The sequence below is a fragment of the Trachemys scripta genome, chromosome 2 (genome assembly GCF_013100865.1).
Source record: "Trachemys scripta elegans isolate TJP31775 chromosome 2, CAS_Tse_1.0, whole genome shotgun sequence".
NCBI classification, from domain to species: Eukaryota; Metazoa; Chordata; order Testudines; family Emydidae; genus Trachemys; species Trachemys scripta.
In genome coordinates this window covers 80,524,767-80,551,350 of record NC_048299.1, presented here as the reverse complement: position 1 = coordinate 80,551,350, position 26,584 = coordinate 80,524,767, and the positions used below count along the sequence as shown (strand labels likewise).

General features: G+C 41.7%; 1 protein-coding gene across 4 annotated transcripts in view; it reads left to right on the top strand.

Annotated features, from left to right (window-relative positions):
* Positions 1-26,584, top strand: part of MYRIP (myosin VIIA and Rab interacting protein) — a 343,158-nt gene that overhangs the window by 4,037 nt on the left and 312,537 nt on the right. For 3 of the 4 annotated variants that reach the window (XM_034761009.1, XM_034761010.1, XM_034761007.1), the window contains exon 2: positions 13,889-14,036. In XM_034761009.1, coding sequence (XP_034616900.1) covers positions 13,927-14,036 — 110 coding nt within the window. In that variant the 5' untranslated portion in view covers positions 13,889-13,926. The remainder of the gene's footprint in view (positions 1-13,888; positions 14,037-26,584) is intronic. The other variant, XM_034761008.1, reaches the window with a different exon arrangement.

Genomic DNA, 26,584 nt, shown 5'->3' with positions numbered 1-26,584 from the left:
AGAGATATTGTTATGATATGAATATGGCATAACTAAGATGTGTTTGTGCAAGATAAAGCATGTGAGATATCATTGGAAAGGTTATGATCAGGACTGTCTTTAGCAAGAGCGGGGCCCAATTCAGGAATCGGGCTGCGCTCCAGCCGGGGTCGAGGGGCTTCGGTCCGGGCTGGAGCTGCTGGGGCCAGGTCCAGGGGTGCTCGGCTGGTGCACTTGGCCGGGGCCGGCACCCCAGGGCCCGAGCTGAGCCGGGCCGGGGGTGCCGGGGCCAGAACCGATGCCGGCGCCCCGTGGCCCGAGCCGACCTGGGCCGCGGCCAGGGGTGCTCGGCCGGGGCTGAGCTGGCGCACTCGGTCGGAACCGGGGCCGGAGCCGCTCGGGCCGGGGGTGCTCGGCCGGCGCTGGGGAAGGGCGGGGGTGCTCGGCTGGAGCTGGGCTGGCGCGCTCGGCCAGAACCAGGGCTGGCATCCCATGGCTGCTTTGACACTGTAGGGTCATGTGATCATGTTACCTGGTACTGGACTCCATCTTGGACTACTAGTATTTTTCCATCAGTAGAGGGTGGGGATCAAACTGGGAAACAAAGGATTCCTGCCATATGTAATTTGATTTAAGGCAGGGAAGTGAGTTAATCAGGGTTCATTTTTCACTGAATCCCCGCCAAGGATGACTGCTGGAAACATCTAAGAAACAAAGATAAAAGGGAGGTGGGGGGAGAAGGACTAAGTCCAGTCTGGAAAAGGCGTCTGGCCTGTGAAAGCAATACCTAGAGTTTTAAGTTGCAAGCAAGAGCAGCTTGTCTTCAAGAACCTCTGCAATCTGCCTAAAGCAACATTTAGGGTGAGAAATTAGCACTTGTAACTAGTTTCTTTAGTATATTAAGCTTGGTTTGCATGTTTGTTTTATTTGCTCAGTAATCTGCTTTGATCTGTTTGCTATCCCTTATAATCACTTAAAATCTTGTGTAGTTAATAAACGTGTTTCGTTTTCTCTAAAACAGTTTGTGGAATTCCTAACTGGGGGACAAAAAGCTGTGCTTATTTTCGTCTACTTTGAGGGAGGAGGTGAATTTCAATTAGCTTATGCTGTACAGCTCCCTGTGCAGCGCAAGACAATATCATTTTGGGTTTACACGCCAGAGGAGGTATGCACTTGAGTATTGGGCAATTCCCATGCAGAACCAAGCTCATTTGGCTCAGCAGGGCAGTGTAAGAGAGCCCAGACTGGTGGAACAGGCGGGTTCAGTGGTACCCCAGTACATCAGGTGGCACCCCGGAATGGGGGGGAGGGGTGCGGAGGTAACCCGTCATGTCAGGTTGTAAGGATTTAAAATAAATTTTGTCTATTTAGGGGTAGTACTTAGGACTGGAAAATAGATAATGTACCTGTATTTAAGAAAGGTCTGCAATTGCCTGGATCACTTTTTCCCCTGTTATTTTGACTTTAGTAGTATGCAAGGCTTTAGAACAAATTGTGAAAGAAAAAAATAATTAAATTCATAGAGGTAAAGGGGAAGTAACACAACATGGGCTTACCAAAGGTAGATCATGCCAGACTAATCTGATTTATTTCTTTGAGAAAACAACTGATTTTTTTAATGTAAGGGAAGTGCCATAGATCTAATATATTTGAACTTCAGTAAAGCATTTGACATGGTACCACAAGGGAAATTATTAGTTAAACTAGGAAAGATGAGGATCACTGTAAGCAGGATAAGGAATTGGCTAAAAGAGAAAAAGCAACAAGTTCTGCTGAAAGGTGAATTATCACATTGGAGGGAGGTTACTAGGTGAGTTCCTCAAGGATTGGTTCTGAGATCAATCTTAGTCAATATTTGTATTAATTACCCTGGCAGAAAAAGCAGGAGTGTGCTAATGAAATTTTCTGATAATACAAAGTTGGGAGTCATCTTGAATACAGAGGAAGATTGAAGTATTAGACAGGAACATCTGGATGACCTCGAAGATTGGAGTGACAGAAATGGGATGAAATGCAATAGTATAAAGTGCAAGGCATGCACATAGGATATAATAATAAGAATTTCTTCTGCAGGCGGGGGCTTATCAGTTGGAAGCGACAGACGAGAGGCCTGGGGGTGTGAGTCGATCACAGGGTGACTATCAACCACCAATGTGATGCACCCGTGAAAAAGACAAATGCAATCTTAGAATGTGTCAGGTGAGGCATTTCCAGTAGATAGAGAAGTATTAATGACATTGTATAAGGGACTGCTAAGACTGTGGACAATTCTGGTCACCCATGTTCAAGAAAGAGGAATTTAAATTGGAACAGGTGCAGACAAGAGTTGTTAGGATGCTCGGGGAATGGAGGGCCTGTCTTATGAGAAAACTAGCTTGTTTAGTCTTGCAAAAAGAAGACTGATTACTCTATAAATACATTGGGGGGTAAATACTAGGGAGAGCCAAGAGCTATTTAAGGTAAAGGACAGTGTTGACAAAAGAAGAAATGGATATAAACTAGTCATGAACAAATTCAGGCTGGAAATTAGAAGAAAGTTTTTAACTATCAAAGAGATGAGGTTCTGGAATAGCCTCCCAATAGGAGTTGTGAGGACAAACAATTTGCTTAGTGTTAAGGGAAAGCAGGATAAATTTGAGTAGGATTGTACGGGGTTGCTTTTGACGGTGGGGGACAGGGCTTAACAGTTCTGAAGCTTATTTCTGGTTTGTGTCTCATGTCCCTAAAAGCTCATGCTTCAGGATTTCAGCTGGCCACCTGCAGGGGTATGGAAGGGATTCTCCCACCCCCAGAGTATTCTGGAAGTTTTCTGTTTTTGTTGTTGTTGTTGTTGTTTGTTGTTTTTTATCTCCTTCCACTGAAGCATCAGGGACAGCCACAGCTGGAGGTTGGACATCGGTCAGGGAGAGCCAGGGCGATGAGGTGGCATTGAGCATTCTCTCTCTCAGGTGCTTGGATGACTGGTTCTTCCTCTTGTGCTCAGGGTCTAACTCATCACCCATATGTGGGGTTAGGAAGGAATTTTCCCACAGCTCAGACTGACAGTGACCTTAGGGTTTTTTCATCATTTGTAGTGGGTGGGAGCAGGTCACTTGCCAGGATTATCAGGGTATATCTCTTTCAAACATTTGGGGGCCTCTGGCACTGATGTAACTTAGTCCCACCTATTCTCTGCCTGGGGCACATAATAGTCTAGTCTTCTGTGGGCTTTAATACTCTGGTCTAATTTTGGTTGTTGGATTTGGTATATGGGTGTTGGGTGAAGTGGGTGGCCTGTGATATACAGGAGGTCAGATTAGATGATCTAGTGATCGTTTCTGGCATTAAACTCTGTGACTTTTTGGGGGTGGGGTGGGGGAGCTGAGTGCCTACTGTACAGGGCTCCATTGTCATCATCCTGAGATCTTGTAAGTGGAACAATGGGTACAAGAAATAGGATGTTTGAAAGAGGTTTTTTTTTTTTTTTTTTTTTAAAGTGCGTGGCTGATATTGAAGAAAAGCTGTGTGTGCCTAATACATAATTGTTCATAAGCAATTCATCCATGTGAAAATATGACTCGTGTATTGCTGCCAAGATCTGCAAGGTCTATTGTGATCTGATGAATAAATGCTGGTTGCACAATTAAAGCTGCTTTAACGAGCACACCCAATTCCCTTGCTGTTTCAGAAATGTGAAGGGTCAAATTCATACCTTGGACAAATGCATACACTCCCATTGAAACCAGGAGGCAGAATTTCTTCCTTGAAAAGGAGAAAGTGTGGATTTAATTTGCTTGAATAGTCTAAATAAGTCCCGCAACCCTCCCTTAAGATACTTTCTCCATCTTCCATTTGAACCCATAGAACCTACCCTTGTTTACCTGGTATATTTCTGTAGATTTTTGATAAGCGTAGCTCAATCACAAGTAAAGGCTGTTAGCTTACGTTTGCACTGCTAGCAACCTGAAGGTGATTATGTTCAGGCTGCATACTAATTCATCAAAGTGTCTTATACTCATGAATTTGGTTTCAAAAGGAGTTCATTGAATACTAGGAAGAGGAAGACAGATTGGGCAATTTGAATGAGGGAGAAGTGTACTACCACTTTGTTCAAACCGTTTAAGAAATTGAGATCCAGAATTGCAAAATAGAATGTGAGCAGTGTAGAAAAGACAAATGCAGCCGGATTTGCGGTGTACTTTAACTTCACTTATCCCTCTGTGGGGAAGGACACACATGCACACATCCAAATTTTCTCAGAGGGATTATACAGATATAACAGGTGGCTTAATGTGGTCCATTATATGTGGCAGAGATATGATAAAGATCAGTGATTGTGTTCTCATGTTTATTGAGTCAATTTCACTTTCAGGTGAATAAATTAAGGATTGTATTCTTTGAAGAAGTTTGTTACAATACTTCGATGCAATTCTTATCCCAAATTCAAATCAATGAGCAGCATCTTAAATACTTGATACTCTGAAAATGTGTTGTGTAAGCTGGTTTAGTATCCCACCTAAAAGCTGTAGCAGAGATGAATACATTCTTTTTGAGAAGACCACATTAGCGTTTGACAGGTCAAGCCAATATCTGCAATATTTCAATGATAGGTTTTTAGATTTCACAGAGATTATACCAGAAAAGGGAATATATTAGATTTCTGGGCCAGTATCATTTCTGTAGCAAAGATGTGTGCGCGTGTGTTTGTGAGAATATCGTGCTAACAAAGGGCTTGGTCTTGCAAATCTTTACTCACAGGAGTAGACTGCAATTTGGTAAAAGAAATGAGACATCTCTTTAACTTTTGTTTATTCATAAACTTTGCCTATTGCTACTCATTTAAATTATGCTATTATTGGTGTTTGGCATTCTTATTGTTGTAGCTAGGGTGATCAGACAGCAAGTGTGAAAAATCGGGACAGGGGTGGGAGGTAATAGGAGTCTATATAAGAAAAAGACCCCAAAATCGGGACTGTCCCTATAAAATCAGGACATCTGGTCACCCTAGTTGCAGCCATGACTGTCTCCTGGCAGGCTTCAATATAAAGCATTACCTTGTAAAATTATTTTGGGGTTCTTCAAAATGAAATGTGACATTCAATGAAACTTTGTCTATTGAAATGGGAGAGCCAGAACACCGAGCAGTTTGATCTGGCAAATGGCACTCTTTTACTGTTGTGTTCAGTCATCATTGAAAGTGTGCCCACAATGGTCATCCAAGTAGTCTTCCTGTATGGTTCCTTAGTACCAGCAAGAAGGGGAATTATAGCCCACCCTGCTTATTGGAGTTCCAAATTCAAACTCTGCAATGTAGCAGTAGACTGGATTGTCTTCCCAAACTTCTTGCCCTCCCGAGACTACTATTTCTGCCCCACAACCACCATGTTCCTTATGGAAGATGCCAGAGTAAAACACAGTTCCACAGTTTGGCACAGTCCCAGTTGCTGAATCTTTTCCCATTTAAGGGAGGTCTAGAGCCTTCATAATAGAAGATAAGTCCCAGTCCCTTCTTGTGCAAGGAGAAATCCCGAACTCAGACCTTCATTCAAATAGGAGTTTTCCCATTGACTTCAATGGGCTTTTGGTCAGGGCTGCAGTCTTTTACCTTCATTCTATAGAGGCCTTTTCAGGGCCAAAAGAAAAGAAGTCCTCTTTGCACCAGAGAAGATACCAAACAGTTTTTCACTCCTCTTTTTTCTAGAATGACATCAGCAGCATTTGCAGCCCATTTTCCTCCAAGAAACATAAAAACTTTATTTATAAAACAAAATAGCCCAAAACCCCACCTTGAACCAAACACAGAACAACAAACAAACACCTCCATATTTAAAAAAAAAAAAAAAACCTCTGTGCAATAGCCTTTCTGTTGTCATACTCTGGCAGCTGTTTTCCCTTCTCTTATGAGGCTAATTGAGTCTAGCTGCTTCTTGTCTCTGCTTATTAACCATAGTCTTCCTGGTGTGCAGCACCAGTACTTTCTGACCTGGCCATCATCTGTGCTCCTGAGGATGCACTGTATAACCTGTCACAATGACATCCAAAAACGCAGAGAAAAGTGGTCTTTGACCATTTAAATCTCAGAAAATAAAATGAAAAAGAGCAAACTTATTTGGTGCAATCATCCTAAACTTCTGACATATGGATGTTCAACATATTACTAAACATTGCTCATAAAGAAGTAACAACTAATATATTCTTAAGCACATTGTGGAAGTCCAGTCATTTTCCTGCAGTCAACATCAGCCTCATGTGTGGTTGACGCTAAAAAAGGAGAAATGGTGCTCCAGATTCCAGTGGTACTTGGTGAAACTCCTGGAAAGTTTTGTCTCTACATTTGTATCCCTCTATCATAAGTATGTTGAAATTTGCATAACTCATCATGGAGTGGACTCTGATCAAATCATAGCTCATGTCTTGCAGAACAAGGATTTCCGTAGAAGCACTAAACTAAAAAGTAATTAAAATAGGTTTTGAAAGGATTTAATAGATTATAGACTGGTAACACTGCTGTTTTTTGTCAATGGCTCAGTGGAAATCTGGCTTTATCTAAATAAGATAGAGGAACCGGAACACACAAGTGCAAATCCAAACAGTGATTCAGAAAAACTGGAATCTTTCATAACCTGAGCTAATATGGCAGATCCCAAATACAGAAGTCCATAGGTTGAGTCCAGGATAGCAGGAAGAACCTGAAACATAATCCTGAGCTACTTCCTTCTAGCATTTAATGTTGAAGATCCAGATTTCTACTCCTAATCAGTCTTTGAGAAGGAGATTGCATCAGAATGGTGGAAAACAGTGGCTGGAATGTTATAGAAAACTTGAATTCAGAATTTTATCTGTTTTTAAAAGACCTGTGCTCCTGTCCAGCCAGCTCTGTATAATTTTGTGCATACTTTTAGCATGTACAGATAGTTTTGGTCAAAATTTGTGATAACCAGCTTATTTCCCTTTAGTCACACCTAGGTTTAACATTTGCCAGTATCTAATTGCAGGTACAAAAGAGGCATAACCAGTTAATAGACTGAGGCCCAGAAATAGTCACCATTCTTGGATCCAGACCAGTTATATTTAGTGCAGGACCTGAATATAGAGCGTGTAAAGCCAGACTTGCTCTTTTATCTTCATACTCACCTGGAGCTGGATGAGGACTTCAGCTCCTGAGTGCAAATTAGAATTGCTTTAGAAATGCCCTAATTTGTCTCCATCTGCCAATGGACCCAAAGTGAGGGATTACCAGAGCACAGCATCTCTCTGGCCATAGCAGGAGTAAGAGCTGGCCTGTGATGTTCTTGTATTTTTTGTACTGAATTGCAAGCTTTTAATTTTGAATAATTTGTGTTCTTTTTATGTTTGAAGAATGAAATTATTACTAGATGAACAACATAGCATTAATTTTGTGTTTCATTTAATAAAGCCATTGCAGGGTGTTTTCTAGAAAAGGGGGAGGGGGGAAATCTGCCTCCCCCTTCAAGGATGGGGAATATTCTAACAACTCAGCTACAAGGGCTTGATTTTGACCATACCTACGCTAGTTTTGCATTGACATAAACCCACTAACTTGTGATTTATACTGGTGTAAGCAAGATTAGAATCATTCAATAGGTGTTGTAGTAAATGAAGAAAGTGCAGTTTTGTGATATTATCTTTGCTGTTTGTGTTTTTTTGATTATTTACCTGTTGCAAATTACTGAATTTTACAAATTAACAAGTTTTCCTATTAAAAGTATGAATTAGCAGATTTAATATAGTAAATTTGCTGTTTATATCTGGTTACTAATAGAGTATACTATATCATTATGGCAAGGCAATATCTGTTGTTGTAACAACTTACTTTCCATTAAAACCAAATTTTTGACTCCCCTCTAAAAGCCCTTCGGAAAAGTCTCTCCAGCTTCGTAAGTGATCTGTGGCTGGAGGTCAGCTTTGGGACCAAATTTTACATTGTTTGGCAAACTGTTTTTAGGAAATAAGACATAACATACTAGTGAATTCAAAATGTATTGCATTGAAAAAGTTTTAGTAAGCTATGGCCTGTGAAGTAGAGTATTTGCACTGCGAAGTAGTGTATTTTCATATTATGTTGACTGCTATTAAAATGTTTGGAAAATGAAGCTAAATTATACACTTGACTATATTATGTTGAACATATAGTTGCATGCATTGATCATGATGTGGCTTTTGAATTAAATAATTCATAGGAGCAGCATACTGTGTTCAATTGCACAAAATTACGTCAATATAAATTATGTAACTTAATACAAGGTAAGGTAATATCTTGTATTGGACCAACTTCTGTCCAAGCTTTTGAGTCACACAGAGTTCTTCTTCTGAGCTGGTCTCTCACCGACAGAGGTTGGTCCAATACAAGATATTACTTCACCCACCTTGTTTCTCTAATATCCTGGGACTGACACAGCTACAACTACACTGCATACGTTTTCCAGAAAGTCACTTTCTTTCAAAATGTTTTTTATTCCCAGATCGTTAAAAGTATAGATGATAAAAAAGGAAGACTTACCGCAGCTTCACAGCTGTACTGATGCTTGGGCATCGTGAACATGCTGAAGTGTTTGTGCTGATTTGTGGATTGTTTTTCTTTTAGTAAGTTGCTCTTTATAGGCTTAGTATGAAGCAGAGAGACCTGAGAACATGTTAGGACAGAGTGGGATTAGAACAGTTATTTAACTGTATAATGTAAATTTGCCAACAAGCTGATGATAGTCACACAGTAAGTCATATAATTAAAAAAATTTAGTGCTCATTTGCATGCTCGAACCATTAGGCCATGCTGCCATTTGTACCCTGACCTGGAACAATTTACATAATGACTGTTGGCTGTCCATTATTGGTCAGGTTATAATATGCGAGTTGCACACTATCAATCAGTGGCCTCTTTTCTCTGTGCCTGTTGTCCAAGAAATAATTGTCTATCCATACATGGCCATTACTATTTTGTCTCTCTCCAGTCTCTGGCTCATGACTGGAAACACATCAATCATTCTTATATGATCAGAAGATTAAGTCTGATAGAATACATAGTAGATCAACCTTTCTTATGACTCTTGTTGCTAAGTAGCAGAGGCTAGAGAAGTACAGTACAGACAATTCAGTGATAGCTGAACACAGTTTGCTTAGTTCAGCATTATAAAAATGTACAAGATAAAAACAGGAGAGATGAGGTGAGATTATGTAGGGCCTAGAAAGTTAGTAGTGGAGAGGTAAATATAAAAATGTTCCCTTGTTGTTCTGAATTTATGGACCTAATTCTCATTGCAGTTACACTACTGCAACTCCATTGACTTCAGTGAAATTTCAGCAGCATAGTTGTGGAGGACAAATTAGTCTCATGAAGTTTAAGGGCAGAAGACACAACCAGATCATTTAGTCCAGTGGTTCTCAAACTTTTGTACCTTTCAATTAACAATCCTCTGAGTGCAACCCCCCCCCTATAAATTAAAAAAACTTTTTTTATATATTTAACACCATTATAAATGTTGGATGCAAAGCGGGGTTTGGGGTGGAGGCTGACAGCTCGCCACCCCCCATGTAATAATCTCGCGAACCCCTGAAGGGTCCCGACCCCCAGTTTGAGAACCCCTGATTTAGTCTGATCTCCTGTATATCACAGGCCACCAACACCACCCAGCACCCTCACACTGAATCCAACAACTTGATCAATAAAGTCAAGTTTTACACTGAGATTACATTTATAATTCCACAGACTTCACTGGGAGTTGTACTTGCATAACAATTGGCAGAATTTGGCCTGAAGGATTCTGTGTTAGTATGATTTACTAGGAAGGCTCTTTTATATGGTATTAATTTTTTCATATAAAATTAGGGTTAGATGATAAAAATAAAATCCTTCAATCCTGATAAAGGGTGCTTTGGTTTGTCCAGTGCAGTGTTTCAATTCATCTTATAAATTATTTAAGGAGAAAAAACTACAACCTTTTGAAATGACTCTCAGAGATGCATGTTATTTTTCATGTCTGCAGAGGAGTGGCATATTTAGGTGAAATACTCCTTGCTCTTGTTCCTGTATATTTACCATCAACTGACATAAAATGTTTTGTTGTAGTCTCTCATCTAGAGAAAAGTTTAAATGATTTCATTGCTCTTTTATGCTTTTGATCTCTCATATTCAGTAAGGAAATTAGTGAAGGATGTGGAAGAAAGATGTATCAGGAGCTCTCACTGGTTTCTTAAAGAGGTTATCCAAACACTTCAAAACATACAATACTAACCTTTTGTCTTTTGGTGTTTTGAATGCCTGCCGTTACTATATACAGTGGCAGACGTGTAGATTAATGTAGAGTAAGATAACATAGTAATAATAATAACTTGCTCTAAAAGTTATTTTACTGAATATATAAGGATCATTTCACCTGCCAGTGGAATGAAGTTAACTGTGCTGTGGAACTCAGCATCTATTGAATATCACAAAACAAGCTTATACAAGAATTTTGGGCAAGAAGTGGGAAAAAAATCTTTCCAGTTTGTACTACAGAGATTTTTAAGCATGGAGTATGTGTAATAGGATTTAGTCGAGACTACATATAACAATTTTAGTCTTGCTAAAAGTGATATGAGATCACAAAGGAGTAGGATCTTTGTTTATCTCATTCAAAAGATGGTATTCCAAATCCTCAGCTAGTGTAAATGACAAAGCTCAATTAAAGTCAATGGCGCTAGACTGATTTACAACACCTGAAGATCTGGCTCAATATTTTTTCTGCAGCATGTAGTCCCATCAATATCCTGGGACATTGGTTCACTGCTGATTCACAAGGGAAGAATGCCTAAGACACTGTTCCCTGTGGCATCTAGACGTTCCTTGGAGGTTTCCCTTCCAAATAATTGCTGACCAATCCTGAGGGTGCTTAGGTTATGATTATTTGCTGGGATCCTAGCCAAATATGGAATGGCTGCAGAGTAATGTTCATTCAATATCTTTTTAGTTCAAATTTATGCTCAGAAAGTATGCTGCAGTAATCCCAAATTCAAAAGTCCTCTCCTTTGCAATTATAACTTATTCTTTCTCCTCCTCGTGTCTCTCTCTCTCTCTCTTGCACACACCCACACGCACACACCCACCCACTAAAATAATCTTGTTTAAAGACCGTATTGGTAATATGATTAGTTGTTTTTAGTTAATAAATGTGTGGAGACAAACACACACAAGTTGTGGGGAAGAGAGCTTGTCTGCAAACAAGGTAGTCAATCTATCTTAGATAAATAAGCTGCTGCTTATAGAATTTGGAGGAAAAAAGCATGTAATACTTCTTTGCTGAGAACTTTTTACTGTTGAAATATTCTTTCTAAAATTGATGTAATTCAAAAAAAATAAATGCCAGACAGATGAAACAGCCTACCTGGGGTCTGATTCCTTACCACCAAGCAATGCCACCTCAAGCACAGCTTTACTAACATATTTCTTCTAGCAATTGCTCTATCAGGGAAATCCTAAAAGACCTCGTGTCGTTGAACAACAAGGAAAAACTATAGATTTCAGTTATTGCTTTAGAATTGAGATTTGAAAGCATTCATCAAAAGTTTTCCTGTCATTTGTTTAAACTTATAAATGTTTGGGTTTTGCTTCGTGGTAACACACAAAGGACCAAATCAGGATCACAGCCTCATTGTGCCTAGTAATGTACAGATACACATTAAGAAATAGTTCTTCACCCAAAGAATTTGTAATCTAATTTCAGACATTTATTAACAGTGTCTTTGATTTCATCTAGCATACCATTAATTACATCTATTTATATTTTGAGTTTCAAAATAAGATATTTTAGTTAGTGAATTTTAAAGTTCAACAATAGCCAAACAAGTAGAAAAAGATAAATGACATTCTCTTTCCAGGAATATGCAGTTCCCTTTCAAAGAACTAAAGAATTGGAGCAGATAAAATACAGTAAAAACAACACAAATGCATTTTCAATTGAAGTGTTGGCAACAAATGGGCCATCTTATTTTGGAAAATTATTTCAGGATGAAATGTAGCATGTTTCACATTTTCACCGCTTGCTCTAACGCAAAGGTCACTTAATTCCATACCATAATTTTATTTGTTTAGAGTATTGCTTAGATATATCTTTGGGCTATACACATTCTTAGAAGAGATTTTAAACTTGTAATAGATACAAAGCTGCTGAAAATTTTACTCATAAGAGTTCCAAAGAGTTCTTTGTAAGTTTTTATATGAAATTATTAAGAGTGCAAAATGTATCTGCAATGATTGGATACTGTGGCTTCCATATAAAACTATGAATAGTATACATGGTTTTTGGGTTCCCTTACTGGTAAAATTTTCACAGGAGCCAGTATTGATAGTTGAACTTACCAGTTTAATAAAACAAAACAAACGAAAATGAAAAAAACACAAAGGGTTGGACCATCATTTCCCAGACAGGTAGGCGTAGGTTCTAGGAATTGCCTTTTTCACAGCTGCTTCTCTGTTTCACATTTAGGGCTTTTAGAATGCTTGAACATTTCCTTTTTGTCCCATCAACCACTCACAGAAAGAAAAAAAAATTCCATAACTACTTGGGAAATACTGATACTATCATGGTAGGGGTAATCGAAGTGTTTAGATAATGAGCTCTAAACTAGTTTAGTCTCTTAGGTAAATACATTTCAATATATTTTCTTAGCTGTAAAAATATTTCATCAGGTTTTGAGATCGTTTTTGATTCCTTGTAGAAAACTCTGAACATCTGTTGGTGATGAGGAGGAGTTTGTTCTTTTCATAGGTGATTTTTGAGATAGCAGACTGCAGAGCAAATTATATCTGTATATTGTGGAGCTGTTTATGCATTATAATTTTTTAATTCTCCTCTCCTGTTCAGTATATTGATGGCATAATCCTAGATGAATGAGATCCTGTTCTTTCCTTCTTTGCATTTTTGTTTTGGAGTGAGACATGTCCAAAATTTTGTGTTGATGATCCTAGAAGTTGTAGTCTTACAGCCTTGCTGCTCTTTGTTTGCCAGCAAATCTGTTGTTTACATTTCCTGTTTTTAATTGAATCTGTTTTGTATTTCTGTTTCAAATATAATGATTTTTTGTTGCTATCCATTTGCAAAAAATCTCATATCCAGGCCTCAAATATTTTATTGAATTTTCCTGTAATATGTTCTCTTGGTCCCATTATTTGGATGTTTTCTCAGCTCCTGTGCTTTTCTAAGTCTTCCAATTATTTTGTTGGGCTTTACACTGTAGTTTTAGCTCCTGCTGGATGCCCTATCTGGCATTATCCTGTAAATCAGATACTCTTTGTTTCAGTTCCTCTGTTTCTATAGATATACTGATGATTTACATGTTCAACACTTCAACTTTGTTTTCCAATCTTCAAGGCTAAAATGAAATTAGTAATTATTTAGTGCATTGGCTTGTGGTGAATCTTCCACTCTGAGTTTTTCCCTCCCACATAGTTTTGAGGCAGAATTGTTCAGGGTACGTCAAATTTCTGTTAGGAATATTATTGAATGGCAGTTTTCTGAAAAAACATTTCTAGATGGATTAAGACCAAACAGGTAACTTGAGGTATTTAGTCCAATAGGGCAAGATATTCCAGAAGCATGAATCTCACTCCTCCATCGGGATCGCAATGGGAATTTTAAAAAAATCCTATGCTTTTCTTGGAAATAAAATTGTATTTTATTGGTTTCCAAAGTCTACATGTAGTTGATTTGATTTTGAACTCTTGGAATTTCTAAATTTCTTCTTCGTCACTGTAACATATTACTTGTAGGTAGAGTAGCAATGTTGCCCCTTACCAAGTGATAGAAATATTTGCCCATTTTTGAAAATAACTTTTGAGGGCCTATTTGAAATAGTCCTTTATTTTATGAATTCATTGAAGTCCATACAATGCTTTCAAGTTGTTCACTTGGTACTTTGTTGCTTTTTGTGATTTCAGGTACTTTTTTATTGTTTATATCCAGGATAGAGCAAATAATGGGGAGGAAACTGGATCTATCTGGTTTGACAGATGATGAAGCAGAGCATGTTCTTCAGGTGGTCCAACGAGATTTCAGCCTTCGCAAGAAAGAAGAAGAGAGGCTGAGGTAAGAGATTTTATTAATATATATTTTCATTTTGATTGTCCTGTGTGGGTAACGAACAAGATATATACTGAACAAACTGGAGAAACTTGGCCTTTCAGCATCTATAATAAATATTTTTCACATTATGAAGCTGGATGTATTGAGCACAGAATATTTATTTTGGTTTGTAATTATAGTCAGATTCAGGTATTTGGTTAAATACCATAATTGATTTCTTTTTAAAAAGTGTTTTGAATACATTTTTCATAGAAGTGAATAGGTGAAGTAAGCTCTTCTCTCTCTCTCTCACACACACACACACACACACACACACACACACACACACACACACAATGTAATATACAGTATATTGTGCCGAAAATCTTTGTCTGACCAAATATTCAGCTTCTGCTTTCAGTCACATAAAATCATTAAAAAACAAAAAGAGCCCATTACAAAGAAAAGCAATTTCCCTCATGGACTAGCAGGAATGTGAGTTGGTAGATGTAATAGCTTTCCCATAGTTTCCAACTACATTTCCTTTTGTATGATCCATGTTTCCTTTTAGCTTCTCTAGAAAACATGACTTGCTTGTTCTTGAGGAGAGACTGAAGTACCTATCTCTACTTGTTGCATGCGATTTCTCTTGCCCTAATGCTAGCATGACAAATGGATACCATTGTTTATCTCCCAGCATCTCACTGGAATCACAAGAGCAGGAAGTTGCTTAAGAAAGATATGAAACCCAGCCTGTATGTTATATAAATTGAAAAAGAAATCCCTCTTTTTATTGTTGTGGTTTTATTTCCTGTTGCTGTTCTCTGAAATAATTACTACTTTGGAACAGTCAGAAGAAGGGGAAATACATCATCACACTATCCTTCAAAAACAACAAGGAGTCTGGTGGCACCTTAAAGACTAACAGATTTATTTGGGCATAAGATTCCGTGGGTAAAAACCTCACTTCTTCAGATGCCGTTTTGAGTGCACTGACACCCACTGATCTAATGGAAAAGAAACTTGATTGGAACCGCAAGGTGCTGGTTAGCTTAGGATAAAGGGGAATGTATATAGGAATAGACCCCTCCTCCCACTGAGAACCCCTTTGTTCATTGACCAGACAGATGCAAGTTGCTTGTCTCTTGCTTTCTATAGTCTCTTAGGGTATGTCTACACTACGAAATTAGGTCGAATTTATAGAAGCCAGTTTTATAGATATCGGTTTTATACAGTCGATTGTGTGTGTCCCCACATAAAATGCTCTAAGTGCATGAAGCCGGAGGACCGCGTCCACAGTACCGAGGCTAGCGTAGACTTCCGGAGCGTTGCACTGTGGGTAGCTATCCCACAGTTCCCGCAGTCTCCACCACCAATTGGAATTCTGGGTTGAGATCCCAATGCTTGATGATGATGCAAAACAGTGTTGCGGGGGGTTCTGGGTACGTGCCGTCAGGCCCCTCCCCCTCTGTCAGAGCAACGGCAGACAATCGATTAGCGCCTTTTTACCTGGGTTACCTGTGCAGACAACATACCACGGCAAGCATGGAGCCCGCTCAGCTCACCATCACCATATGTCATCTGGGTGCTGGCAGACGTGGGGCTGCATTGCTACACAGCAGCAGCCTCTTGCCTTTTGGCAGTAGATGGTGTATTACGACTGGTATCCATCATCGTCGTACTCCAGTTCAATCATAGGCACCTGGGCAGACATGCTTTGTCTCCTGGAGACTCAGTCCTGCCGGCAGTCCTATTGAACCGTCTTGACGATGACAGGTAGCAGTCGTAGTACAGTATCTTCTGCCAAGCACCCAGAAGATGCTGAGGGCTATCAGTCATGCTGCACCATCAGCTGCCAGCTTAAGATATAAAAAATAGATGGACCAGATTTGTTCTGTATTCATTTGCTTCCCCTTCCCTCCGTGAAATCAACGGCCTGCTAAACCCAGGGTTTTCAGTTCAATCTTTGGGGGGGCCATTCTGTGTGACAGTTGTTTGTGTTTCTCCCTGCTGCACACCCACCTTTGTTGATTTTAATACCCTGTACCTGTACGCCGTGTCGTCAGTTGCCCCTCCCTCCCTCTGTCAGTTTCGCGGCTTTTTTCAGGCCAGACGCCATAGCACTGGCATCATGGAGCCCGCTCAGATCACCGCGGGAATTATGAGCACTATGAACACCACGCACATTGTCCTGGAGTATATGTAGAGCCAGGACGTGCCAAAGCAAAACCAGGACCAGCCGAGGAGGCGATTGCAGCGCAGCGACGAGAGTGATGAGGAAATTGACATGGACATAGCCCTCACACAAGGTACGGGCCCCAGCAAAGTGCAAATCATGGTGTTACTGGGGCAGGTTCATGGCGTGGAACGCCGATTCTGGGACCGGGAAACAAGCACAGACTGGTGGGACCGCATCGTGTTGCAGGTGTGGGACGATTCCCAGTGGCTGCGAAACTTTTGCATGCGTAAGGGCACTTTCATGGAACTTTGTGACTTCCTTTTCCCTGCCCTGAAGCGCCAGAATACCAGGATGAGGGTAGCCCTCACAGTTGAGAAGCGAGTGGCGATAGCCCTGTGGAAGCTTGCAACGCCAGACAGCTACCGGTCAGTCGGGAATCAATTTGGAGTGGGCAAATCTACTGTGGGGGCTGCTGTGATCCAAGCTGCCAGGGCAATCAAAGACCTGGTGATATCAAGGGTAGTGACTCTGGGAAACGTGCAGGTCATAGTGGATGGCTTTGCTGCAATGGGATTCCCAAACTGTGGTGGGGCGATAGACGGAACCCGTATCACTATCTTGGCACCGGAGCACCAAGCCACCGAGTACATAAACCGCAAGGGGTACTTTTCAATGCTGTTGCAAGCCCTGGTGGATCACAAGGGACGTTTCACCAACATCAACATGGGATGGCGGGAAAGGTACATGATGGTCGCGTCTTCAGGCATTCTGGTCTGTTTCGAAACCTGGAGGAAGGGACTTTCTTCCCGGACCAGAAAATAACCGTTGGGGATGTTGAAATGCCTATCGTGATCCTTGGGGACCCAGCCTACCCCTTAATGCCATGGCTCAAGAAGCCATACACAGGCAGCCTGTACAGTAGTCAGGACCTGTTCAACTATAGGCTGAGCAAGTGCCGAATGGTGGTGGAATGTGCATTTGGACGTTTAAAAGTGCGCTGGCGCAGCTTACTGACTCAGATAGACCTCAGCGAAACCAATATCCCCATTGTTATTGCTGCTTGCTGTGCGCTCCACAATATCTGTGAGAGTAAGGGGGGGACATTTATGGCGGGGTGGGAGGTTGAAGCACGTCGCCTGGCCGCTGATTACGCGCAGCCAGACATCAGGGCGGTTAGAAGAGTACAGCAGGGTGTGGTGCGCATCAGAGAAGCTTTGAAAACCAGTTTTGTGACAGGCCAAGCTACGGTGTGAAACTTCTGTTTGTTTCTCCTTGATGAACCCTCCGCTCTCCCCCCCCCCCCCGGTTCACTCTGCTTCCCTGTAAACCAACCACCCCACCCTTCCCTCCCCCCTTCGATCACCGCTTGCAGAGGCAATAAAGTCATCGTTACTTCTCATTCATGCATTCTTTATTAATTCATCACACAACTAGGGGGATAATTGCCAAGGTAGTTTGGGATGGTTGAGGGAGGAGGGAAGGAAAAGGACACACTGCAGTTTAAAACTTTAACACTTATTGAAGGCCAGCTTTCCGATGCTCGGGCAATCATCTGGGTTGGAGTGACTGGGTGGTTGGAGGCCCCCCCACCGTGTTCTTGGGTGTCTGGGTGAGGAGGCAATGGGACTTGGGGAGGAGGGCTGTTGCTTACACAGGGGCTGTAGTGGCAGTCTCTGCTCCTGCTGCCTTTCCTGCAGCTCAACCATACGCTGGAGCATATCAGTTTGTTTCTCCAGCAGCCGGAGCATCGACTCTTGCCTTCTGTCTGCAAGCTGACACCACCTATCATCTTCAGCCCACCACTTGCTCTGTTCAGCCCGCGATTCAGCCCGCCACCTCTCCTCTCGTTCTAATTGTGCTTTTTTGCACTCTGACATTAACTGCTTCCATGCATTCTGCTGTGCTCTTTCAGCGTGGGAGGACATCTGGAGCTCCGTGAACATATCATCCCGAGTCTGCCGTTTTCTCCTTCTAATCTTTGCTAGCCTCTGCGAAGGAGAAACATTTGCAGCTGGTGGAGGAGAAGGGAGAGGTGGTTAAAAAAGACACATTTTAGAGAACAATGGGTACACTCTTTCACATTAAATTTTGCTGTTCACATTACACAGCACATGTGCTTTCGTTACAAGGTCACATTTTTCCTCTTATATTGAGGGCCTGCCAGTTTGGTGTGAGAGATCACTCACGCGGTGCCAGGCAACAGAATTCGGCTTGCAGGCAGCCATGGTAAGCCACAGTCTTTTGGCTTTTTTAACCGTCATAACATGTGAGAATGGTTTCAAACAGTAGCGCCCTCATTTCCCATACCAAGGACCCGTTGGGTTGGCCATTTAAAATGGATTTGCAATGTAAAAGGAGGGGCTGGGGTTTCCGGGTTAACATGTAGCACCAACCCAACTACCCCCCCCACACACCCAATTCTCTGGGATGATCCCTTCACCCCTCCCCCCCACCGCGTGGCTAACAGCGGGGAACATTTCTGTTCAGCCGAGCAGGAATGGGGACCTCTGAATGTCCCCTTAATTAAATCCCCCCATTTCAACCAGGTGACCGTGAATGATATCACTTTCCTGAGGATAACAAAGGGAGATAAGGAATGGATGTTGTCTGCATGCCAGCATACACCGGGACCATATGCTGCCATGCTTTGTTATGCAATGATTCCAGACTACGTGCTACTGGCCTAGCGTGGTAAAATGTCCTACCATGGTGGATGGGATAAGGCAGCCCTCCCCAGAAACCTTTTGCAAAGGCTTTGGGGGTACATGAAGGAGAGCTTTCTGGAGATGTCCCTGGAGGATTTCCGCTCCATCCCCATACACGTTAACAGACTTTTCCAGTAGCTGTACTGGTCGCGATTGCCAGGGCAAATTAATCATTAATAATTAAACATGGTTGCTTTTAAACCATGTGTAATATTTACAAAGGTACACTCACCAGGGGTCCCTTGTGTGCCCTCAGGGTCTGGGAGCATGCCTTGGGTGAGTTCGGGGGTTACTGGTCCAGGGTGATAAACATATCCTGGCTGTTGGGGAAACCGGTTTCTCCGCTTCCTTGCTGTGAGCTATCTTCATTGTCTTCATCATCATCATCACCTTCCGCGTACCCTGAACCTGCTTCCCTGTTGCGTGTTTCTCCATTGATGGAGTCAAAGCACACGGTTGGGGTAGTGGTGGCTACACCCCCTAGAATGGCATGCAGCTCCGCATAGAAGCGGCATGTGTGCGGCTCTGCCCCAGACCGTTTGCCTCTCTGGCTTTGTGGTAGGCTTGCCTTAGCTCCTTAATTTTCATGCGGCACTGCTGTGCGTCCCTGTTATGGCCTCTGTCCTTCATGGCCTTTGAGACTTTTTCTAATATTTTGCCATTTCGTTTATTGCTACGGAGTTCAGCTAGCACTGATTCGTCTCCCCATATGGCGAGCAGATCCCGTACCTCCCGTTCTGTCCATGCTGGAGCTCTTTTGCGATCCTGGGACTCCATCATGGTTACCTGTGCTGATGAGCTCTGCGTGGTCACCTGTGCTCTCCACGCTGGGCAAACAGGAAATGAAATTCAAAAGTTTGCGGGGCTTTTCCTGTCTACCTGGTCAGTGCATCTGAGTTGAGAGTGCTGTCCAGAGCGGTCACAATGAAGCACTGTGGGATAGCTCCCGGAGGCCAATAACGTCGGATTCCGTTCACACTACCCCAAATCCGACCCGCAAAGGCCGATTTTTAGCACTAATCCCCTCGTTTGGAGGTGGAGTAAAGACACCGGTTTAAAGGGCCCTTTAAGTCGAAAGGGCTTCGTCATGTGGACGTGTCCAGGCTTAATTCGATTTAACCCTGCTAAAGTCGACCTAAACTCGTAGTGTAGACCAGGCCTTAATTAAACCCAGCCTGGAGTTTCTCAGATCTCTTTTACCATTTTTAGCCACTTGAGGCAGGTGTCCAGTGCAGATAATAGGCCAAAGAGCCAGCAACCAGAAAATAAGAGACATGTGATTTCTCTGGTGGACCCTAGGTCTATGGAAAAGTGGAGATCTGGAGAGTAGGGACCCTCTTTGGTACCTTCAGTCCCCTTTGGAGGAGGAAAAGGAGAGGATTCAGCAGAGGAAGACGAAACATTTGCATAGGCACTAGGGAGGCTACCCTTAGTATGGGCTATATGATAAATGCCCTATGAACCCTACACTGAACGCACCTAATGCCTAGCATGGGGAGATGGATAGATAGTGCCTCTCTTCGATGTGAAGTTTTAATAAAGTGGCCTGCTGCTTAAAATCCATCCCCATGTTTGTCCTTGTTCATTTGCGTGTCCTGATCAATAAACAAGATCCTGCCCAGCTTTTCCAAACGGTGGTGGTGTGGTCCTGCTGTGTGGAGGAAGGGCAGGATGGAGAGGGCGCACACACGGAGACTCTGCTGTACCCTTTACATGCAAGGATTTTAGTGGTTACTCCACTGCAGAGTGAAGGCTGGGGGAGAGCTGGGGATAGTGCGGGGTAGGCTAGAAGAGGAATGAGGAAGTAGCCAGCGGTTACTTGAGCAGGGCCAATTGCATCCTAATGAAGTGAGAATACAAAAGCTGGGAAAGATGCTGCAGCAGTGGCCATGCTGTGATTCCAGTTCCCCCCAAGCCTGAAGAGATGGTTCCATGACCCTTCGTCCCCAGGGAGAATCCCTGTGCAAAGCCTATTTATTCAGGGGTTGTGCGGTGGTCGAGGATTTGTTTCTGGGGTTGTCTATAAAAGTTGTTGGTTAATAGTCATTTATTTGTGAAAATGGGGCATTGGAAGGTGAGAAATATCACAAACTAAAGGCAAAATGGGTTCCCACCGTACACAACTGACCATGTAGTTGGCTTAGGAACGTTTCATTTTTTTGGAGGGAGGGGGTGCAATTCTGTTTGCATGCTTTCACAAAGAATTCCTGAGCAACTAGTTTCCTGAGCGGGGATCTGTTCATTTTGTGCACTACTGATGAAGCCACATTTCTCTACCACAGATTGATTGTAACAAATGTTCAGTGACCAGACATTAAATTTGGACCTTCTGTTAACTAATGGATCACTTAACAAAGTTACTGGTTGGTTTGTGGTTTAAATTGTTGTGGCTAGTTTTTGCAGTGTGACATACCAGAGTACAATCCATACTAATGAGTAGCTGTGTCACTCCTGCCCTCTAACCTGAGGTGCCCTTAAACACTGCTTTGCTGCTGTAGTCTTGAGTCTGGACTGCTCACTAACAGCTTCCAGCATGTAAGTCACTCCCAGCACATAGCCAGCGAGGCACACCTTGGTCCTTACCAGTCTTGGTTATTCTGTAGGGTGACCCTAACCCCCCCCAATCCCAGATTTCCCTCCAGAAATGTATGTCCTTTACTGCTATGCCCTCTCAGAGACAGTACAAATCTATTGAGTCCTTTATTCCTTTAAGGGACTAATTATGCACACAACTTGTTACCCCAAGTGGAGTTACCCAGACACTTCAGCTTGAACTCACTGGATTAGATAAAACAATAAACAAGTTTATTAACTAGAGAGAGATTAAAGAGAGATTTTAAGTGAGTGCAAGTAATGAGGCATAGAAGTCAGACATGGTTACAAGAAAAATAAAGATAAAATGCTTACTGATGCCTAACTTAACAAGCTACGTTAGATTCAAAGCAAAGATTTCTCACCACATGCTTTCAGCAGTCTCACTGACCAGACTCTTTAGGTCAGGACCCCTTCCCTGGAGTCCAAAGGCTGCTTTCTTTGTCTCTTCAGGTGCAGTGAATGCAATGGGCAGGGGCAGAGAGAGGGTGCTTTGGGGTGTTTATCCCTCCTTTTTATGTTTTGACTCCCTCTTGAAAAACATTTCCATCTGAGACCCAAGAGACAAAGAGTCTATGTGGAAGGATGTTCTCTTCTGGCTTTTTCCATGTGTTTTGAACTTCCTTTGTTTTCCTTCCCTGTTTGATTACTCTGTATACTGCTTAAATGCAAATTAAGGCAAGCACACATTCCCTCCTTTGTTTAGAACAGACCTGACTTCTGCCTAGGCAGGACTGTGGGGTTTGAAATGTGTTAATAACATCATGCACGGAATCTTATAACTTCACATGCAATGTTGCTGTACGTACTTTACACTAGGACAGTACTGACCAGCAAATTGAGTTTTCACATGATACCTTACAAGGTATACTTTTACAAAGATTGTTACAATACTGTGTAGGGTGTGTACATGGGTTATATTCTGTCACATACGTTACAATACTGTAAATATTTTGTTTGGTGGAGTAGTGTTGGGAGAAGGAACTTAGTATGATCAAAGGGATAATATTTACACAAGAGAGTATCCCCAAATGTCACCATATAAGGAGCTTTTGCCTTGTTTAAATACAACTTATTTTGCAACTTATAAGTCAGATCAATTCTTGAGGCTGTTCCTATGTAGTTTTAATTTTTGAAAAAGTTATAATTGGCAAGATCTGCCAGCATGATGATGATTTTAAAATGTCAGATATAACACACTAGAATTTCTGTAGAAGACAAAAATCACTGTTTACCTATTAACATTGTATAGAGTTTTGTTACAAAAATGGTTAAAGATATGTATGAGGATGTTGTTTTTTTATCTTGATGTAATAGTAATATATTTCCCTTTGTTACATGTACAATACAGTTTTATATAGGAAATTGATTAAAACCTTTATAAACTTTTATAGATTGGCAAATTAGCTAAAATTGAATGTCAGTTGTGAAAATCAAGAGATCAATAATTTTTACATCGTAAGTTTGTTTATTGAAAGGGAACTTATTAAAGCTTTCACATGAAATGTATTTTTATATATCTATATAAAAAGGGGTTTCAGTATACCTGCTTCTACTATATAGAGCTTTATATTTCACCATTGAAATTTTAGTAGCTACCTTTCAGATCTGACTTTGGCATTGAAAATAATGTTGTTTTGCTCTGTATGACAACAAAGAACAAGAACTGTTTAAGATAATGTAGGAGAGTAGACGCTGATATAGCGGAAATCGTCTAACAAGAATGCAAGCTAAAAAAACTGAAATAGGTTGATGGCTCGTTGGCTCCAAATCCACTTTGCCAGCAGAATATAAAAAGCTTACTAATACACAACCAGAATGACAGTTTAAACTAATGTATTTATTGGAAGTGTGGCTAAAGTTAGGAAAGACGCAACATATAGTATAGTTTTCTGTCTCATTATACCAATATCTTCCATTAATTCTTTCACGTAGTTTTGTCTATTCACACTTCTATGCAGCTTAAATGATAAGATGTAAGAAATTTATGACAAAATCGGACTTTTTGGCTGGATGGTTAGATTTATTGAAGCTAATGAAAGTGCCATTGCCTCAGAAGGGCAAATGAGTTTCATGTTGTCTTTCCCCTCTGATGCATACCATAGCTATTTGGGGAGCTTAGGCTCATGTATCAGAGGGGTAGCCATGTTAGTCTGTATCCACAAAAACAATGAAGAGTCTGGTGGCACCTTGAAGACAAACAGATTTATTTGGGCATAAGCTTTCATGGGGAAGCTTATGCCCAAATAAATCTGTTAGTCTTTAAGGTGCCACCAGACTCCTCGTTGTTGTTGTTTTTTTAGGTTCATGTGTTGTTTAAAGAAAGATGTAGCACTATTGTAACCCATGTAAAACTTGTGCATACAAAAAATAAAAATAATCAAGGGTCTGCTTTGATTTTTTCCCCCCTCCCTTAGTTAGTTATTAAAATGATTTGCATACAGATTTTTTCTTTTTCCAATATTAATTCATCATCCTTTATATAGGAACTGTGTAAGCCTTAGGGCCAGCTCCAGGCACCAGCCGAGCAAGCTCGTTCTTGCGGCGGCAGATTGTACGAGGCGGCATTTGGCACAATCCTAGGGCGGCACGGCCGCTTTTTCTTTTTTTCTTTTTTTTTTTTTTGTTCCGCTCCGGCTGCCCTGTAGGTGGCGGCGGTGTGGTAGAGAGGAGCGCCCTGCAGCAAGCCCGGCAGGGCAGCCCGCGTCCTTCCCTCCCAGCTGACCGCGGTGCGGAGCCCTTCCGGCAGGCGGCTCGGCGATTGGTGCCGCTGACAGCGCCCCACTGAAGCCCTGGCCGCCCCCTTCTCTCTCTCCCCCCGCTCTCTCCCCTGCTAGCCGGGGCACCAGCGCAGGGAGTCCCCCTGCACCCTGGCTCCGGCTGCACCGCAAGTTTTTTTTTTTAATTTTTTTTATTTTTGCTTGGGGCGGCAAAAAAGCCAGAGCCGTTCCTGGTAAGCCTTGGCTGGCTGGAAAGGTCTAGTTTCACTGAAGCTTCTTAAATATCTTTTGCATTCTCTGCTGTAATGCTCTTTTGTAAGTTCTTGTAGCAGGCTCCTAATCAGTAGTTCTCAAACACTTTTATGTCATCTTCTCTCAGAAGCTCCCAATTCTGTTCCCACACCTTCTAGAGAGTGATTAAATGAAAATGTAATAACTGAACAATGTTTAAGGTGACCAGATGAAAATAACCTCACTCCGTGTGGAGTCTATTGTTGGTTACTTCCACCCATTTTGTATCTGTATTTGTGCAGTTTATTTTCTCATATATGTTATAAAACTCCGTAATTATTCATACCATATATCCTATCAGGCCTGCTATTCTTACAGCTTGAATCTCTCCAGCTCAGTTTGTGTTGGTGAAATATTTTTTGTTTTATTTGGCTACTCCTCTATTTTAGTGTCATCATGGCTGAAATTACATCAAAGAGATTCCCAACAGAGAGAGTTGTTAGTAGAGTGGCTTTATTTTCTGTGAAACAATGCACACAGGCATAGGTGTACAGAGGAACTCAGGGAGGAATATAAAGGCACTCAACTTGAAGTGATTTCTTTCAAAATTGACATTTGAAAGACATGGTGGGACCACCTTGTCTTTCAAATGTATAGGTTTCACATTTATGCTAGAACCTCCTCGGACTACTGGCATATGTGAGAACCACTGTTCTAAATAACTTAGGCAGATATACTAACTGGTGTGTTTCCAGTGGGAATTTTTGGCACTTTTCCCACCTTGGTTTGGAATTAGTGCAGCTGCAGCAGTACTATCAATGGGAAAAGTCCTTGTAGAAACTGGGTACCAGTATTATTTAAATCATTTTCCCATTAGTGTCCATGATAGGGGGGCGGGGGAGGGGCGGAAAGGGGACACAACCCAGACAGAGGAGCTTACAAGGGCCTGATTATTATGTACATTAGGCTATTTACATTGCCAAGGTGTACATGAAACTCAGATCCTGTATGCTTTCAAGATGCTATGCTGTGTACTAACGGGGTGGGTGTTCCAGCTAAATGGAATTTGTCAGTATGAAGAAGTTATGAAATAAAATTTATCCTCCAGTTCTAAGTACTCGTCACAGTTTTTCAACTGTCACTAGAAGTGCTGAAGCCAGTTTTCCCTATTCTGCCATTTTTACTTTTGCATTTCTAAACAGGAATTATTAGTCTCAGGGTACGTCTACGCTACCCGCCAGATCGGCGGGTAGTGCTCGATCTATCGGGGATCAATTTATCGCATCTAGTGTAGACGCAATAAAATCGATCCCTGATCGCTCTGCCATTGACTCCGGAACTCCACCGCGGCGAGAGGCAGAAGCGGAGTCGATGGGGGAGCGGCAGCGGTCGACTCGCCACCGTCCTCACGGCCAGGTAAATCGACCTAAGATACGCTGACTTCAGCTACGCTATTCATGTAGCTGAAGTTGAATATCTTACGTCGACCCCACCTCCCAGTGTAGACCTAGCCTCAGTGTAGGAAGGGCTAGTGCTCTGAAGAGATTTCTGACAACTCTGCTTACTTCACTTGTATGGCTAGTGAAAGGCCTTGTCTGTGCTGGTGATTTTCAGAAAATTGGCCTAGGTCTGGTGGAAATGCTAATGTAGATGGGGCACAGGCATTTTTACCAGTGTCGTCCCACCCTATTTGTGCTTCCATAAAAAGCAAGTGAGTTTTTTTTATTTTTATTTTTTAAACTCATTCTCCTGTCTCCTATTACAAGAGGATTTAGTGTATGGACTGTATGTGTCATAGGTCTTGCAGATAAAATTAAAGTTCTGTTAACCTGTGTTTACAAAGCGTCTTCTGTGTAATTTGTTTCCTATATTGGCAAAATGCCAAGTCAAACACACTGGTAACTACCTGGCTATTGAATCAGTAGAGGCGTATCTATTCATATTCCTCATTCCTAGAACAGCTTTGCTTCAAGTAGCTTTTAACAATATAGGTTTTAAAGGCGGTTTCCGGTTTTCAGCCTTGCTGTGTCCCTGGGCAGTAGAATTCCAGAAGATGACTTTGATTTCTGAACACTGAACTTTGTTGCCTAAGTAGTTTAATAGAACCAACATCTATTTGCCCCTTACCAAATAGATGGGGAGGGC